Source organism: Myxine glutinosa, chromosome 11, assembly GCF_964187855.1.
Source record: "Myxine glutinosa chromosome 11, kmMyxGlut1.1, whole genome shotgun sequence".
Taxonomy (NCBI): Eukaryota; Metazoa; Chordata; class Myxini; order Myxiniformes; family Myxinidae; genus Myxine; species Myxine glutinosa.
In genome coordinates this window covers 26,789,200-26,806,447 of record NC_136271.1, presented here as the reverse complement: position 1 = coordinate 26,806,447, position 17,248 = coordinate 26,789,200, and the positions used below count along the sequence as shown (strand labels likewise).

Genomic DNA, 17,248 nt, shown 5'->3' with positions numbered 1-17,248 from the left:
TGGGCAATTTGTCAGGCTTTGGCCATATACTTGCGATCCTGGTCGGGCAGGAAGCTGCATTCGCGAAGAAAATGATGATCGGCACACCCAGCCTGTTTACACAAGGGACATGACTTTACGAATCTCGGTTCTCTCGAGGCTTTCCGGGGAACTGGATAGGCCGCCGGGGACCTAGAGGTCTTCGATCACGACCACCAGGGCGAAATGTGGCGGTACGCATAATTTTAGTGTCCTCGCAGTATGGACCTCATCTAAGAGGGATGCCAAGGCATGGGATATTTCAGGTTTGATGGATGCCAAAGTGCGGGAACGAAGCTTCGTACCGTAACGTTGTTCGACTAACTTTGGGAGGTCATTGTGTACCAAATGCAGCCAAGTGAGTACAATGAAATTATCGAGAGAAGGTGACAGTTCTTCGTCTTTGGTTGGTCCCGTCCCATGATAGGTGATACCGCTGTCACGGTGCAGCAGGTTGTCCTCAATAAAGGCCATTAAGTGCTGGTAAAGGTCTTCAGGACGCTCCTCTGGTTTGAAGTGAATATCAGAAGTCAATGAAGTGGGCGCCTGTGGATTGGAATCCATAATGAAGGTGAATGACCTGCCAAATGCTCTCTACGGATGTGGAATTCTTTACAATGGTGCTTTGAGAAATCATGGGACAATAATTGGCTACTTGACCAAGCATCAGTTCCAGCATGTTTTCTTTCTGTTGGGCTGTGCGGCGTCCCACCTCCTGGACCTCTGCCCCATCATCAGTAAATCCCCTGAGGGAGGCAGCTCTGGGTTTTTCCCCATTGGTTCCCATCGACAAGAAACGGGGCAAAGTTAGCATCCTGGGACAGTGTATAATGCAATTTCTGACGCCAATTCTCGAAATAATTCACAGTTTCAATTTTACTGAGACACCACTGTCTTGGCGCTCGATGAGTGTCCGCCATGTTGTACTCTGCCTAAAGCCGAAATTACAACACTCGTGTTATCCAGATGGTATTCCTCTGGTTGGTTGATCACAAATATGTGACAACGCTCGTGTAAAATGAGGCGGGAATTTACCGATCGGTCTCCGTCGATTGTTGAGCCAGCGGGTGAATTGGTTCGAAGACGCTGCCACCACACCAACAACGGTAGTCGTTCCTCCTTCACTCCGAGCGAAAACTCAACCAAACACGGTCAGGCTTTATAGATGTATCCGCTTTAATCACCACGCATCAAGGTGATCGATCAACACAGGCCACAGGATGGATGCAAGCAAACCGACCCGGGGCACACAGAGCGCATGCTCTGTTCGAGTAAACCAACGTCACTTCCGAGCAACACGAACATAAAATGGCGCTTGAAGAAAAGCACAAGGTGGTCAAACACTGGAATATGTCTTCCAATCCTGACAAATCTCACACTCCCACCATCTCTCTCTGAAACGACCATCTGGAAAACCCTCCCATCTACTTTCTTAACAAGCCTCCTTGAGGAAGTAGTCATTAAAACTCCTGAGTCTCACTATCAGCCATGATCTTTCTTGGGCAAGTCACGTATCTAAGTTGGCCTCCAAAGCCAGCCACAGACTGTCCTTCCTTGGCACACCTGAAGCTAATCTTGGTCTGTGGTCGCTTTGTCTTCTGCAGCATCCTTTCTGGTCTTGCATCCTCGACTCGTTTTCCGTGCCCCCCCCCCCCCCAGGTTTCTGCAGGGCTCACACGGTCCACTATCAACCCCTCTCTGGTGAAACTACCTAAATCCAGGATCACTGCTCACCTCCCCTAATTTGTTCCTCTTTTCCCCCCACATTTGGAACAAACTTCCACATTCTCTTCAATCTCATGCTTCCCTCCAGGTCTTCAAGACAGCTGTTCACCACCATCTGATATCATTCCCAATCCAAAACCATGATCTTTTCTACATACCCTTGTTAACCCCTTCCCCACCCGATTCCAATCCCTCCTCCCACCCAAATCCTTCTCCCACCCCAATCCCTGTCCCTCAATCTTCCCCTGCACACCCATTGTTTGCCTATCTCTGCCGCTACCTTAGCGTTCAACCCTGCTGTCGGTGTTTCCCCATCACTCAACTACCGGTATTCCTTTTGTCCTGTTGTGTCCTGATCCGTTCAGTATACAGTGTACTCATTGTAATCATAAATCGTCATCAATAACAGCTCCTGCACGACCTTCGAGTATGACTGCAGCTACTCAAAATATTCTAATAATAAAAAGGGTATACTGTATATGTGTGTGTGTGTGTGTGTGTGTGTGTGTGTGTGTGTGTGTGTGTGTGTGTGTGTGTGTGTGTGTGTGTGTGTGTAGACTGTAGGCTGGTTAATTTTAGTTTTTCTCTTTTAAAATGTATTAACAAGACTTTTTGTGGATGGGTTCACGTCGCAACGCATTAATGGAAAGAGCGGTGTATAGGTAGATAATTGTTTACCTGCCGTATACCTTTTTTTAATCGTCGTTTTTCTTCACGTTAAATTAAAGGAAGTTAACGTTACCTGCATATAAATCAGTTTCACATTGATGTGCTTCGATAAAATCGGAGGAAAAAACATCCCACGAGACTTCCGATAGCCGCGAATACGTCTCGTTGTGTACAGTAAGGTACAGTAGGTGACATTTGCTGTTTAAGCATCGTTTTTGCTGCGCCAGTTTGTAAGCATCTTACGTGTAAACGTTCCTCGTGAACGATTTTACCAGAGTGGGATTCATATCGACACGTTTGGGATTTTGAAGCCTTGGCAGACAACACGCGGTGTGAAGAAAATGAAGCGGCAGAGCCAAGGAAAGGAAAGCGGGGAAGAGGAAGAACACGTGGGGGAGAAACGTGTAGACGATGAGGAGAATGACGAAGTAGATTCGGAAATCGCCCAAGAGAGCACGGTGGATGAAAACATGAAAGAGGAGCGAGAGGATGGACACAACAAACCCATTGTCCCCGGGGTTGTGTACATCAGTTACGTCCCGCCCCGCATGAGAGTGAAGCATGTTCGCCATTTTTTGAGCCCGTTTGGTGAAATGGGCCGTGTATTTCTCCAACCTGAGGGTGAGTCGTCCATTTGGTCTTTTGACTGCATTATCCATTAAAAGATCCTTTTCTTTATTTTTTTTCAGCAAAAACGGGGGAGGGTTAGTATAGATAGTATTAGTAAGCAGCTCGTTTGGTGTATTAATATTATGTGAGTAAACAGCTCGTTTGGTGTGTTCTGTTAGTAAGCAGCTTGCTGGGTGTGTTCTGTTAGTAAGCAGCTTGCTGGGTGTGTTCTGTTAGTAAGCAGGTTGTCGGATGTGTTTGGTTAGTAAGCAGCTTGCTGGGTGTGTTCTGTTAGTAAGCAGCTTGCTGGGTGTTCTGTTAGTAAGCAGTTTGCTGGGTGTGTTCTGTTAGTAAGCAGCTTGCTTGGTGTGCTCTGTTAGTAAGCAGGTTGTTGGATGTGTATGGTTAGTAAGCAGCTCGCTTGTTGTGTTCTGTTAGTAAGCAGCTCGCTTGTTGTGTTCTGTTAGTAAGCAGCTCGCTTGCTGTGTTCTGTTAGTAAGCATCTTGCTTGGTGTGTTCTGTTACGTTAGTAAGCAGCTCGCTTGGTGTCTTCTGTTAGCAGCTTGCTCGGTGTGTTCTGTTAGAAAGCAGCTTGCTGGGTGTTCTGTTAGTAAGCAGCTTGCTGGGTGTGTTCTGTTAGTAAGCAGCTTGCTGGGTGTGTTCTGTTAGTAAGCAGCTTGCTTGGTGTGCTCTGTTAGTAAGCAGCTTGCTTGGTGTGCTCTGTTAGTAAGGTTGTTGGATGTGTTTGGTTAGTAAGCAGCTCGCTTGTTGTGTTCTGTTAGTAAGCAGGTCGCTTGTTGTGTTCTGTTAGTAAGCAGCTCGCTTGCTGTGTTCTGTTAGTAAGCATCTTGCTTGGTGTGTTCTGTTACGTTAGTAAGCAGCTCGCTTGGTGTCTTCTGTTAGCAGCTTGCTCGGTGTGTTCTGTTAGTAAGCAGCTTGCTCGGTGTCTTCTGTTAGTAAGCAGCTTGCTTGGTGTGTTCTCTTAGTAAGCAGCTTGCTTGGTGTGTTCTCTTAGTAAGCAGCTTGCTCGGTGTGTTCTGTTAGTAAGCAGCTTGCTCGGTGTCTTCTGTTAGTAAGCAGCTTGCTCGGTGTGTTTTGTTAGTAAGCAGCTTGCTTGGTGTGTTGTGTTGGTAAGCAGCTCGCTTGGTGTGTTCTGTTAGTAAGCAGCTTGCTGGGTGTTCTGTTAGCTAGCAGCTCGCTTGGTGTGTTCTGTTTTGGCAAGCAGCTCGCTTGGTGTGTTCTGTTAGTAAGCAACCCGCTTGGTGTGTTCTGTTAGTAAGCAGCTCACTTGGTGTGTCCTGTTTTGGCAAGCAGCTCGCTTGGTGTGTTCTGTTAGTAAGCAGCTCGCTTGGTGTGTTCTGTTTTGGCAAGCAGCTCGCTTGGTGTGTTCTGTTAGTAAGCAGCTCACTTGGAGTGTTCTGTAAGTAAGCAGCTCGCTTGGTGTGTTCCATTAGCAAGCAGCTTGCTCGGTGTGTTCCATTAGCAAGCAGCTTGCTCGGTGTGTTCCATTAGCAAGCAACTTGCTCGGTGAGTTCTGTTCGTGAGCAGCTTGCTGGGTGTGTTCTGTCAGTAAGCCGCTTGCTTGGTGTGTTCTGTTATTAAGCAGCTTGCTATCGCTTGCCAAGCCAAGCGTTCTGTATTAACTGCTTTGCAAACTGCACGTATCGTCAGTCGCTCGGCAAACGAAGCAAGTGATTTCCTCCAGACGAAATGAGGTTTGACTTAAAACTAATTCCAACAAAATTATGAAATAGAGTACAAACACACTAACTCTATGGCTATTCATTTAGTTATTTTTGAGATTGTCATTGTGAGCTGCATGGTTCGCAAGGTGCTAATCTCATTATGTTATCATGATATTATCTCAATAATCATGATAATCGGGTCCATTATCGTGATGTCGGTTTCCCCATTAACACCGAGGCATAATATATACCTCTGCATTTTTGTTTTTTAACAAGGTTTCTCATTATGAACAATTATCTCGGTTGCTATGCTCTCATTTTGGAATAATGGCTCAATTTGCACAGAGTACTACTTGCGGAAGAGACGGAAGAAAGCTGGGAACAACGGCCGTAATTTTACAGAGGGCTGGGCTGAGTTCCACGACAAACGTGTGGCAAAGTTGGTTGCGACGATGCTAAACAACGCGCCCATCTCGACAAAGAAGAAGAGCCTTTTTTACGATGATTTGTGGAACATCAAGGTTTGTTCAGTTGATGATTGGTGGGTTGATTTGTTGATTAACTTTATTTTACCTTTTTTCTGTCTTTCCCATACGTTCCTCTTTCCTGTCTGTGTTTATGTCCATACCCTTCAATCCTCTTTCCCTTTTCTACCCCCTTTCCTGCTAAATCTTCCCTTGCTCTTATCATTATTCTCAATACTAGTGCGTGCCCGTACGTGCGGGGAGGTAAGTACGTGGACATACGTACGTTGACGTACGTACCAAAAATAAGGCCTCACTGTCTGGAAGTTCGCATATCGCAGTTACGATTAATCGCAAATTAGTTTTAATGGCCAATTCTTCAATTAGCGCCAACATATTTTGCCATTTTGCAATTTCATCGCAAGGAAAAGCAGAAAGAGAAGAGAACAACAAACACACACGCGGTTCCTTCGCTGTAGCTTGACCGTACGTGCAAAAAAAAAAATTAAAACTTTCATCGTTCCTTCGGTCTTCGCTCTCGTCCTTCGCCGTTCCTTCACTCTCGTCCTTCGCTGTTCTTTCGTTCACGTACAAAACGTATGTGTTTGCTAAATAAATGGCCATAACTTGGTAACCACTTGTCCGATTAATAGCAAACCTTGAAAAGGCACATCCTCAGGTCCCCAGCAATATACCTGGCAAGTTTCACTTAGATCGGACCAGTGGTTGTCGAGAAACAGCGGTCACAGCCATACACACACACAGACACACAGAGATTGCTTGCATTATAGAGAGATAAAAATAAGAGTTACCTTGCAAGGAACCTGAACGCAGGAGGAGGACATTTGGCCCATCAAAGCTTGGACAATGGTTGCCACCCTATGGTTGTTTGTGTGTAATCTATCCTATTTAAATGCTGAGCACGAGCAAAGAAGTAGCGAGTTCCATTTTTAAAGTCTTTGGTACGACTCGGTTGAGGTTCAAACTCCCGACCTCCGAGACTCGGTGCGGACGCTGCCCCCATCCCTTCTCCTTTTCACAAGTATGATATCAATGGCTCCTGAGCAATTGTTTTTGCCTAGCCAAAGCCTGATTAATAATGTCTGAAAATTGAGACCACAATTGAAAAGCTGACGAATAAATTGTCGTCGTCACAGCATTATGCCGAATTTTTGGCGTACAAGTCGATACTTTTTTCCCTGAAAGTCCATTGGTCCACCTTTAGCCTGGTGTTGGGCTAGCGGCTAAGGTGCCAGCTTAGGATCCCAGGATCCTGGGTTCGAATCCCGGTCGATCGCTGAATTAACGCCAGGGGGTTGACTCAGCCTGTCATCCTTCCGAGGTCGGCTAATTGAGTACCAGTTCACTGGTAATTCCCTGCTTGTCGTAAAAGGCGGAAAAAAGGGTTGGCGGCAGGAAGGGCATCCGGCCGTAAAACATTGCTTCAAAAAGGGGACCGAAAAACAACAACAACCACGGTCCCCAAAAAAGGCCAACCCCCGCTTTGCGGGGAAAAATGGCCTCTAAATGTGGTTTTTTTTTTGTTGTTTTTTTTTTTTGAAAGTTTGAAAATGAAAATGAAAAAATGAAAATTTGCATCCTTCCTCATTTGAAATGAAAGTCCATTGGTCGACTGATGAAATTTAAAACTTGTTTATTTTTTTAAAATACAAAACACCACACTGAACAGGAATCATTGTCCAGAGCATTTGTCAATTAGGTGAGCAATTAAACGTTAATCCGCTCACACGCGCATGCAAAATTATCCAATCAATAACGAGCACGCACTCGCCAATTACATTTCATCCATCCCTTTAAATCCTAATCGTATGTATCCATCCTTACTAACAACAACACAACAACAACATGCATTTTAAGGCCATTTTCCCTGCTAGAGCGGGGGTTAGCCTTGCGGTCCCCATGACAATCTTCTCCATTTTGCCCTATTTTCTGCATCTCTCCTTGTTAACCCCCTTGCCCGCATTTCTTTTTCCACCATCTTTAGCCAAGTCTTTCTCGGTCTTTCCCGTCCTCTACTTCCTTCTACATTCATTTCCGTCATTCTTCTCAACCAGTCACTTTCATCCTTCCTCAACACATGACCAAACCATCTCAACTTGTTCCTCTTCACAGCATCCATCACAGGCTCTATTCCCATCATCTTTCGCAATTCATCATTTGTCTTCCTCTCTCTCAACGATACTCCGCACATCCACCGAACCATTCGCATTTCCACCCTTTCCAGCCTTCGTTGCTGCTCTACATTCATGACCCATGTCTCGCTCCCATAAATCATAACACTTCTCACACATGCAGCATACACCTTTCCCTTCAGCTTCCACGACACTCCCCTCCTCATCAGCACGCCACTCAGTTCCCGAAACTTCTTCCATGCACATCTCACTCTAGCAACCATTGCCGCGTCTGATCCACCTTCTCCATTCAGCATGTCTCCGAGGTAGCAAAATGTTTTCACACCTTCCAGCTTCACGCCGTCTCCAAGATCCAACTCGACATCTCCTCCATCTGCAGCTCCCTCTGTGCACACCTTACACTTGAATGTAGCTTCCACACTGGTTAATGACCCTCTCAGACCACTACATTTTTGATGAACCCACTCGGCGCACATTGTACATTGAATGGAGTTCACTCTGACACCCTTCCTGCACACAGCACATGGCCACTTCCCAGTTCTTTCCACTTCACTACATGCTTTACGACTTGCCATCACCTGGTAAAGCATGTGGTGAGGTGGAAAGAACTGGGAAGTGGCCATGTGTGGCCATCCACATCTTACTAAGTAAGTGGCCATCCTTACTAAGTCGTCTCAAAATGTCTCTCGTAAAGTCACAAAAGTTATACACGGCACCTGTTAAATTGGAGGTTGTTAAGTTAGCTGTGGAAAATGGCAGGACTGTGGCTGCACACAGGATGTAGTCGAAAAATGTGTTCAGGACTGGCGTAAAGAGAAGGGTATGTTGCGTACTACCAAGAAAACCAAGAAGGCTAATCCTGGCTGCAAAGTTACGCGGACAAACATTTAGTGCTTGTATTGCAATAAGTGCCAGGTGTTCATTTTTATTTAGGAGTAGTGAACTATGACAGAATGTAACATGTGCTATGAGCGAGTGCTCATAATGATTATGTAGCTTGTTTTAAATACTGCACATGTATATTATATTTACAAACATGTTGAAAAACTATTTGTATTCCTAATTTATCCAAAGGTCATCCCACAAAGTAAATCAAATACTACGGTATGCACAAAACGGCTCATTAATATTCAATACCCTGGAAGTACCGTAGCTAGCGATACATTGTGTGTCTGGAAGGAATTGCAACCTCTATTGCTCTGACTGGCAGTTTTGCTAACTACCTTAGCTGGTCTCACTTCGTCTTGTACTCAAAATGGACTTGTAGGCTGAAAAATACGGTATATCAGTGCCATGACTATCGCCAAAAGATGTCACAAATTAATTTGGCTTTTATTGATATAAACATCATTCGGCAGGCATCGAGCAGTCGTGTGTGAATAATGTGCACGTTTTTGTATTGTGGCTGAAAGCGTTCATTTTCCAATTGATGAACGCAAATCTCCACGGTGGTTTCACATCTGCATGAAGCTTCAGATAAGCAAATTGAAAAGTAAATACCTTGTTTCTGGAAGAAAATTTTTCACAGCTGTTTGTTTCTCAATAGAGAATGCCTTTTTTCCATTCACACAACCAAACAGCTCTTGGGAAAACATGAACGAAAACGTTCTAATACGACTGCAACACAACCTCTCCAGGCAAAGGGCAAAGCAGAAATGTTGGCGCAATTAAAAGTTAGTTCCTATGTGCCACATCTTAGCCTTTGTACAGGATTGTGACTTTATTTTCTTCAGATATCCTGGAAGTACACGTAACCTTTTGTCAGGAAGTAATATGTGATTCCAAACTTTGATATTGCTGCGTTAGTTGAGTTCTGGGCAAAGTCATTATTTGAAGTGAAAGTTGAAGGAGTTATCCTAACAGCAAGCAAGGGGTTGGGCAAGGTAATGTTAATGGATGTGGAAAAGATCACTAGTGATGACGAGGATGACTTGACATGGTGGTGCGTTGTCTGATTGCAGCCATGGATCGAAGAGTGCAATTTGTGGATCTGCTTCCAGAAGGCCATTAAACAAGTTTGTGAAAAGAGTGGGGATGGGTAGTAATCCTGTATTTTGGAAGTTTAATGACCAAGAGGAGGGTCATCATCATTTCATGTGCAGCATCTAGCTAACCAGCTACTCGTTGCATCATTGCTGTGAGCATGGCTGTGTCACTGATGAAGTGCATCCTGTAATTTAAAGCAACAATTTTGAATTTGGCCATGCTGCCAGCAATAGCGCTCCAACTCTTCATTAAGTACACCGTGGGATCTGTAACGCCCACCGACTAATGTTGGCAGATGAGACACCCAGTTTAATGGCCATCTGAGGTGCCACCAATGCCATATTGCAAATCACATGCAGCACATTGATGAATCGCCCTGCCTGCGAAACGACAGGATGAGAGTTTATCGTTGAATCAGGATTTAAAACCCAGATTCGACTGCTGAGACGCGAGTGTCGATAGACTATCCAGTTCTAGGCCATCCTGCCAGGAGTTGCATGCAGCAGGTAGAGAAGGAGCCAGACTGTCAAATACCTGAGATATGTCCAAGGAGATGTCCTCTTGTTGGAGATTTGGGGCCTCCAACCATTGCACAGAGGGGAGCAGCAGTATGTCCAGAATTAAGTTACCTGAACGGAATCAAAACTAATGGGCGGAGATTGGGCTTTTTGAAGAGGAGAGCAATGACATCAACAGTGATGGATTACACATCTTTTCTTATCATTAGAAGTTTATTGGTTTGTTGTTTAGAGGAATGTTTTTGCATCCTTCTGCAGGGAATGGTGGCTAATGTACGGTCAGATGGAAGGTTGCCAAAGTAGATGGACATTTCGAAGAATGCAGACAAAGAAGTAGGAGTAAAACTTGAGAACACACCCACTGATGTCATCTGGACGCTCTGCCGATGCAGGGTCATGGCAGGCCAACACATTCTCCACCTTCGCAAGTGAGAAGAACACAGATTCCAGCAGATGGTGAACATGAGATGGTATCATGGGGACAGAGCATGTTCAGTTGGGTAAATGAGATTTGGAGGCAAACAGAGTTGGCATTCTGTCTTGTCTTCAGCAGAGTTTGTGGTGAGGGAAGGGATTGAAGGGACGCAAACACCAGACATACATTTCATGAGGTACTGCCATGATTTTGATGAAGGGAGAGTTTGGCTTCAAGATTTGCAAGATTACGTTTTCTGGTTTGCCTTTGGGTGGACACTCGTAGTTGCCTATGGGTAGTTTAACTGAGTCCCTCAATCTGGTTACACTTCCCCTTTCTTAGTTTACAAGTTTCCAACACTACCAGATTGTTCCGTCATTTATTCATGTCCTAGCCAATGAGTCTCGCGTTTTTGTTTTTCAATCCAGTAAATGGCCAGTTTGTGTGTCTAACCAGTGATGTTAGAGAGTGGGGAGGGCCGATACTGATAGGCTCATGGAAGAAATGTAATTATTTTTTTATTTTGTGGTCATCCATGTTACTGCCCTGTTTAAACCTTCCTTTTCTTTTTCCAGATTGTACTCGGCAGCCTAAATTCTCCCTCTCCTCCTTTCCCGTTTCTAACAACTGTATTGTGTGAGCATCTCCTTCACGACAATGTTTTATGAAATGTAAATCTACAATGCTTTATCCCTCTCTGGGGGCAACGTCTTTGAGACCTGATATTTCTTGCTGAACACAAGTGAAATGAATGCAAATTTCAACCCTGTCCTTGTTTTTACTCCCTTGCAGTACCTGCACCGGTTTCACTGGTGTCACCTGACCGAACGGTTGACCTATGAGCGTATGGTACGTCAGCAGCGTTTTCGACAAGAAATCTCGCAGGCCAAGCGAGAGACCAGCTTCTTTGCTGCCAATGTGGAGCGCAGCAAGGCGATTGCACGAGTCGCTAAAAAACAGCACAAGGAAGGTAGGACCGTGCTGGGAAAGACCTGGACATTCAAACAAAGATGTACAGAAGATGAGGTCCAGCAGAAAATGAAGGCTGTAGTGATGGCCGGTAGCTCTGGATATCAAGGTCCAGGTCATTTGGAAAGCAACAGCAAGAACTTGGCAAAAGCTAGGGAGAAGATTAATCGACTGGAGGAGAGGACGAAGTCGAGTCGAACGCTGCTCACGCAGATCTTTGGGAAACCTGCAGTTTGATGTTTTGCTGCGAGTCATTTATTTTGCAACCCGTGACTGCTGGTTTGCATGATTGATGGGAGCGTGACTATTCCGCTGACGGATTGCACCTTGTACGTTACAGCAGGAATTTGTAATTTGTTGAGAGTGCCGGCAATAGCTCACCACCTCTCCGGCAAAGATGGGATCTTTCACGTCCACCAACTATTGCTAGCAGGTGGGATACCAGCTTAATGTCCGTCCATCTGATGGACGTTGCGCACACTGATTCCTCTCCCAGTATGTGAAATACCAGGGAGGTGGTTTACAGCTGGATCGAGATTCAAACCCAGGCTTGGTGGCTCAGAGGTGACTGCAATACCTCTAGGTCCAGGCTATCCGAGCAGCCAGGGAACGAATTTGATGCAGGCGTTTTGCAGGCATGCCGGAGAAAGCGAGTAACAATTTTGGAATCGTAGTACTTGCCGATTAGCGGGGGTGTGGAGCAAATGTGGATTGGATTGTTTGCCTAAAATTAATAAAGCTTTTTATAACCACGAGATGTTCAAGATTGGTGAAATTCCTTTTTAATTGCTGCATGTATTAAGCTGCTGTTAGGCTTTTTTGCTTGAAAGTAATGGCTAATGTTTTATTTTCTTTGTAAAAATAAATACTTAATTTTGTCATAGTTATTGAATCTCATAATTCTTTGAACTATTATTTATGAACCTGTGGTGGTAAAGTCATTGCTGCATTTGATTTGCAAATTTAAAAACAATTTTGAAGTGGTGACAGATTTGCTCCTTCCCTTCGCTGCAATGGGATCTGCTCTCTTGGCTATTCATTATGTAGTTTATCACCCCATCTCCATGTGAAGGCCTCTTGTTTTGTATGGACATGTACACACAATAACTGCAAGTAAAAATGATGGGTGGGAGTCTGAGATTACCTGGCCGTTTTTCCATTGGTGACGGCACAACTTCCCATTCATGTTGGCTACTTTCATTCTCCTAATCCAGAAAGGCTTTCCTGGCGTCAATAGAGGGCGTGGATGGTTCACGAGCTCTTCATGGATGGGCAGGTTAACATTGGCCTCGAAACCTTCATGTTTGCCTGCAAATGTTCAGGGGTTGTGATGTTGGTCAGCACGTGGCTTGTGTTTAGGTTTGACCACTCTGCCTCATTGAAGCCCTTCTTTGTCTATTTCCCTGGCAGCCTAATGAAGCTCTTTATGGTGATCCTTCTACGAATTACTAAGGTGAGTTTTGATTTCAGGTTTGTTTTTTTAAGATGGAAAGAAATAAAATGGAAGCAAAACAACTTTTCGAGTTAGTTGACCATTTCTACCATGAAAACAGTTTTAGAACGAGGTTCAGTGGTCCTATTTTGTTTTAATTATCATCTGAACCCACAGCTCATGATGCAAGCTGCAATCCAAGCACGATATACAGTACCTGTATTAGACGAGACACTAGACGGATTTCTGAGAGATGTGAATGTTAGGTACATTTTTGGGTAAAAGTTGGGAACCTCACTTTTTAACATAATAAGGGTATGCCGAATTCGATTAAACCGGTTCCCAACCCGAATTTTGAGTTTTTGACCTTCTAATTAGCATAAAGAAAATGGCCGCCAAATTGCCAATTTTTGACACATTCTTGGGACAAGCATTTATATATCATATAAATATAAAAATATAACCACCTTTAGAGGCCATTTTTCCCCGGAAAGCGGGGGTTGGCCTTTTTCGGGAACCGTGGTTGTTGTTGTTTTTCGGTCCCCTTTTTGAAGCAATGTTTTACGGCCGGATGCCCTTCCTGACGCCAACCCTTTTTTTCCGCCTTTAACGACAAACAGGGAATTACCAGTGAACTGGTACTCAATTAGCCGACCTCGGAAGGATGACAGGCTGAGTCAACCCCCCTGGCGTTAATTCAGCGATCATTTCATTTATATATCATGTACAGTGAATTCAGAAAGTATTCAGACCCTGCACTTTTATCACATTTTGTAATGTTGCAGCCTTATGCTGAAATCGTTTAAATTCATTTCTTCCCTCATCAATCTACACTCAATACCCCATAATGACAAAGAGAAAACACGATTTTAGAAAGTTTTGCAAATTTATTAAAAAGAAAAAACTGAAATATCACATTTACATAAGTATCCATACCCTTTGCTATGACACTTGAAATTTAGCTCAGATGCTTCCTATTTCTCGTGATCATGTTTGAGATGTTTCTACACCTTGATTGGAGTTCACCTGTGGTAAATTCAATTGATTGGACCTGATTTGGAAAGGCACACACCTGTTATAAGGTCTCACAGCTGACAATGCATATCAGAGCAAAAACCAAGCCATGAGGTCGAAGGAACTGCCTGCAGAGCTCAGAGACGGGATTGTGTCGCACAGATCTGGGGAAGCCTACAAAAAAATTTCTGCTGCATTGAAGGTTCCCAAGAGCACAGTGGCCTCCATAATTCTTAAATGGAAGAAGTTTGGAACAACTAGGACTCTTCCTAGAGCTGGCCGCCCGGCCAAACTGAGCAATCGGGGGAGAAGGGCCTTGGTAAGAGAGGTGACCAAGAACCCGATGGTCACTGGCTGAGCTCCAGAGATCAAGTGTGGAGATGGGAGAAACTTCCAGAAGGACAACCATCACTGCAGCACTCCACCGATCTGGGCTTTATGGCAGAGTGGCCAGACGGAAGCCTCTCCTCAGGGAAAGACACATTAAAGCCTGCTGGGAGTTTACAAAAAAACACCTAAAGGACTCTCAGACTGTGAGAAACAAGATTTTGTGGGCTTTCATGTATCTTTCACTGATGAGAGGCTTCTGAGGAGATCTCCAGAAGCTTCATACTGTTGGAGGAGTTGGTCATTTTCTGGTAACCAAGAAGGTGTAACAAGCCTTTGTGAAAAACACATGGGATGGTGTTTTTGACTGCATCTATCAAAATCAGGAAGATCATTGATGAAGATGACCAACACTGCCTTGGGGAACTTGTTTTTTACGGGGAGAGGAGATGAAAGGATCCCACTGAATACGAAGTGTAGGAATTCAATGATCCATGAGAGCATGTGGTGTCGGATGCCATTAGCAGAGAGTTTGGAGATCAAGATGGGGTGCCAGACTATCAAATGCTCGAGATGTGTCCGGAGAAACGTCCCTGATGTCATGTCAGAGATTTAGGGCTTCCATCTATTGTTGGAGAGTTTAAGCACCATACCATGTTCAGGGTAGAATGAGTGGGTCTGAAACCCAACTGATGATCTGAGATCAAGCCATTGGAGAAAAGGAAGGATTTGACAACTGTAATGATAGAGTCCATGACATGGCTTAAAATTGGAAGCAAGTTAATAGACCTGTAGTTAAGAGGATCATAATTTTCCACCATGTTTCCGAACAGCGCCCTGACAACATGCGCTGAAACCTGATCTTAACTTGCTGCAACCTGGTGACAATTGGGGGATTGGGAGGGATGGTATTCTTTGCAAATAAATAAACTTCATCCTAGGGCAGATTAAACAATGGGATAATGGAGGGGTAGAGGAATATGGGGTTGGCAATGGTGGGATGTCCCCCATTGGGTCTACCGCAGAAGCAGGCAAGCTTTCTCTCCTCCCTCCCCCCCCCCCCCCCTCCCCTCTTGAAGGTGCAGGTAGGTTAGTGCTGAGTATGGTGCTGAACAGCAACCCTTTTTAAGTTATTTGACTTCTTATGCTTCTGGACTCTGGTCCCTGGATCCCTGGTGTTGGGCTAGCGGCTAGGGTGCCGGCTTAGGATCCTAGGATCCTGGGTTCGAATCTCGGTCGATCGCCGAATTAATGCCAGGGGGGTTGACTCAGCCTGTCATCCTTCCGAGGTCGGCTAATTGAGTACCAGTTCACTGGTAATTCCCTGTTTGTCGTTGAAGGCGGCAAAAATGGTTGGCGTCAGGAAGGGCATCCGGCCGTAAAACATTGCTTCAAAAAGGGGACCAAAAAACAACAACTACCACGGTCCCCGAAAAGGCCAACCCCCGCTTTGCGGGGAAAAATGGCCTCTAAACGGTGGTTATGCTTCTGGACTCACTGACTCCTCTGCACTTTTGCACTCTTTTCACTGAATGATCGACTCTTCTTCATTCCCTACTGTGGCCACAGGCTTCTCCTTTTACAAATTGGTCATGGGGCCTGGTACCTCCCACACTGGCATATAGTGGTGTGCATGCTACCAACAGTCCTACCAACCACTTTACTTGGTGGACCATGCCCAAATGACTGTGAGGATGGAGTGTGTGGTTTGATTTGGGGGCTGGAGGGAGGGAGGGTTGTAATCATAAAGAGATATGGGGGTGGGGGGGAGGACACAGTTTGACATTTATTATGGAGAAGTTTGGAGCTCGAGAATGATGATTGACAGTTGGCTTATGTGCATCAAGAAGAAGCCTTGCTCTACCATTGTGACACCCGCAACACAAAATTTAAGAGACATTTGTATTATATTAATGGGGGCTTCTACCCTTTCTCATGTACGTAACAAAATAGATTTCACATATATACTTGCTCTTCGTGGCTACTCACATGTGACATCCAAACAGTCGTGTGTTCACATGTGCTCTTTAAACTCCCAGAGTAGGAGCTGCTACCTGTCTGTGTACCAGTCACATTTTGAGATAGTAAGGTAATGTAACCTGATATCAAGGAATATTCATTTAAGTCAGATTACTTGATATCTGAGGATTAGGGCTGGAATTTTTCCAGGGTGCCAGTGATACCTCACCTACTTTTTGTTGAAAGGTAGTGCAACTGTTAAGATCTTTCACAACAACCAGCTAATATACAAGCAGACGGGTCCCCAGTTTAACATCCCACCTGATAAACGGCACACACGTTACGCCCTGTCTGCAAAGAACTAATCTGAGAGTTTGTCGTCACGTTGAAGATCACTCACACGTCACACACAAACACTTGGTTTGGGGCTCGGTGACAATCCTAAACAGAGCCCTGGAGAACAAAACCTTGCTTTACCCAAGTTGTTCATAACATTTTGCCATTCAGGGAGTTAGATTTACCTGAGATATTTCGGATTATTGAATTTATCGAAGGAGAGGATTTGTTGGATTTATTTTTCTGAGCCATTGCTTTCGAGGGAAGAAAGGAGTTATTTTTGGTATTTGTCTTGGGGAAACTCAATTCCCTCATTCATCTCAACTCGGTCTGATGAAAGCAAAAGCACCATCTTTGTTTTTCGATTAACACTGCATGCCCACAATATGGCAGTGGAAGGATTACTTGGCTAACCATTGCAATTTTCTTCCACCGATAATCTCCAACTGAAGTTTGTACTTCGGACCTACTCGACCTAAGGCACAAACCATGACCTGGAAATCAAATTGGTAGGTCATATATTGATGCAAATGTTTATGTCACGTATTGCGACAAACGCATCTGCCACAGAGAATCAAATAAAAGGGAGATGCACTATAAGCAGCTACACATTTGAGCATTTCTTGCAAGTTCATCTTGAGACATCATCTGCGTTGTGAAGCAAGAGGGTCTTTATAAGGGGCTGTGTCTTCACTGTCTGAAGTGTCGTGATTAATCCTGTAAGGGATGGAAGTACAGTTTTGATGTAGATCACTGATCATTCTGATGGTTTTGCTGCAATAGCTGTCACAATTTTAAACATGCTTGTATTGAATTTCTACAATGATTGATGCTTTGCAAAGCTACTGTCCAGTGGAGGCTATACAATAGACATAGCATTGCAAAGGATTTGAGAGATCACTACCAAATTGGTTGTAGCAGAAGATGGCACTGATTATCCATTTTAATGACCCGAGGGAAGAGTAATTG

The 17,248-nt window shown here is 44.5% G+C and overlaps 1 protein-coding gene across 1 annotated transcript; it reads left to right on the top strand.

Annotated features, from left to right (window-relative positions):
* Positions 1-2,540: 2,540 nt before the first annotated feature.
* Positions 2,541-11,966, top strand: ABT1 (activator of basal transcription 1). Its single transcript, XM_068130393.2, has 3 exons — positions 2,541-3,033; positions 5,052-5,227; positions 11,035-11,966. The coding sequence occupies exons 1-3, from the start codon at positions 2,754-2,756 to the stop codon at positions 11,446-11,448; spliced, it is 870 nt and encodes a 289-aa protein (XP_067986494.2). The 5' UTR covers positions 2,541-2,753; the 3' UTR covers positions 11,449-11,966.
* Positions 11,967-17,248: the final 5,282 nt, after the last annotated feature.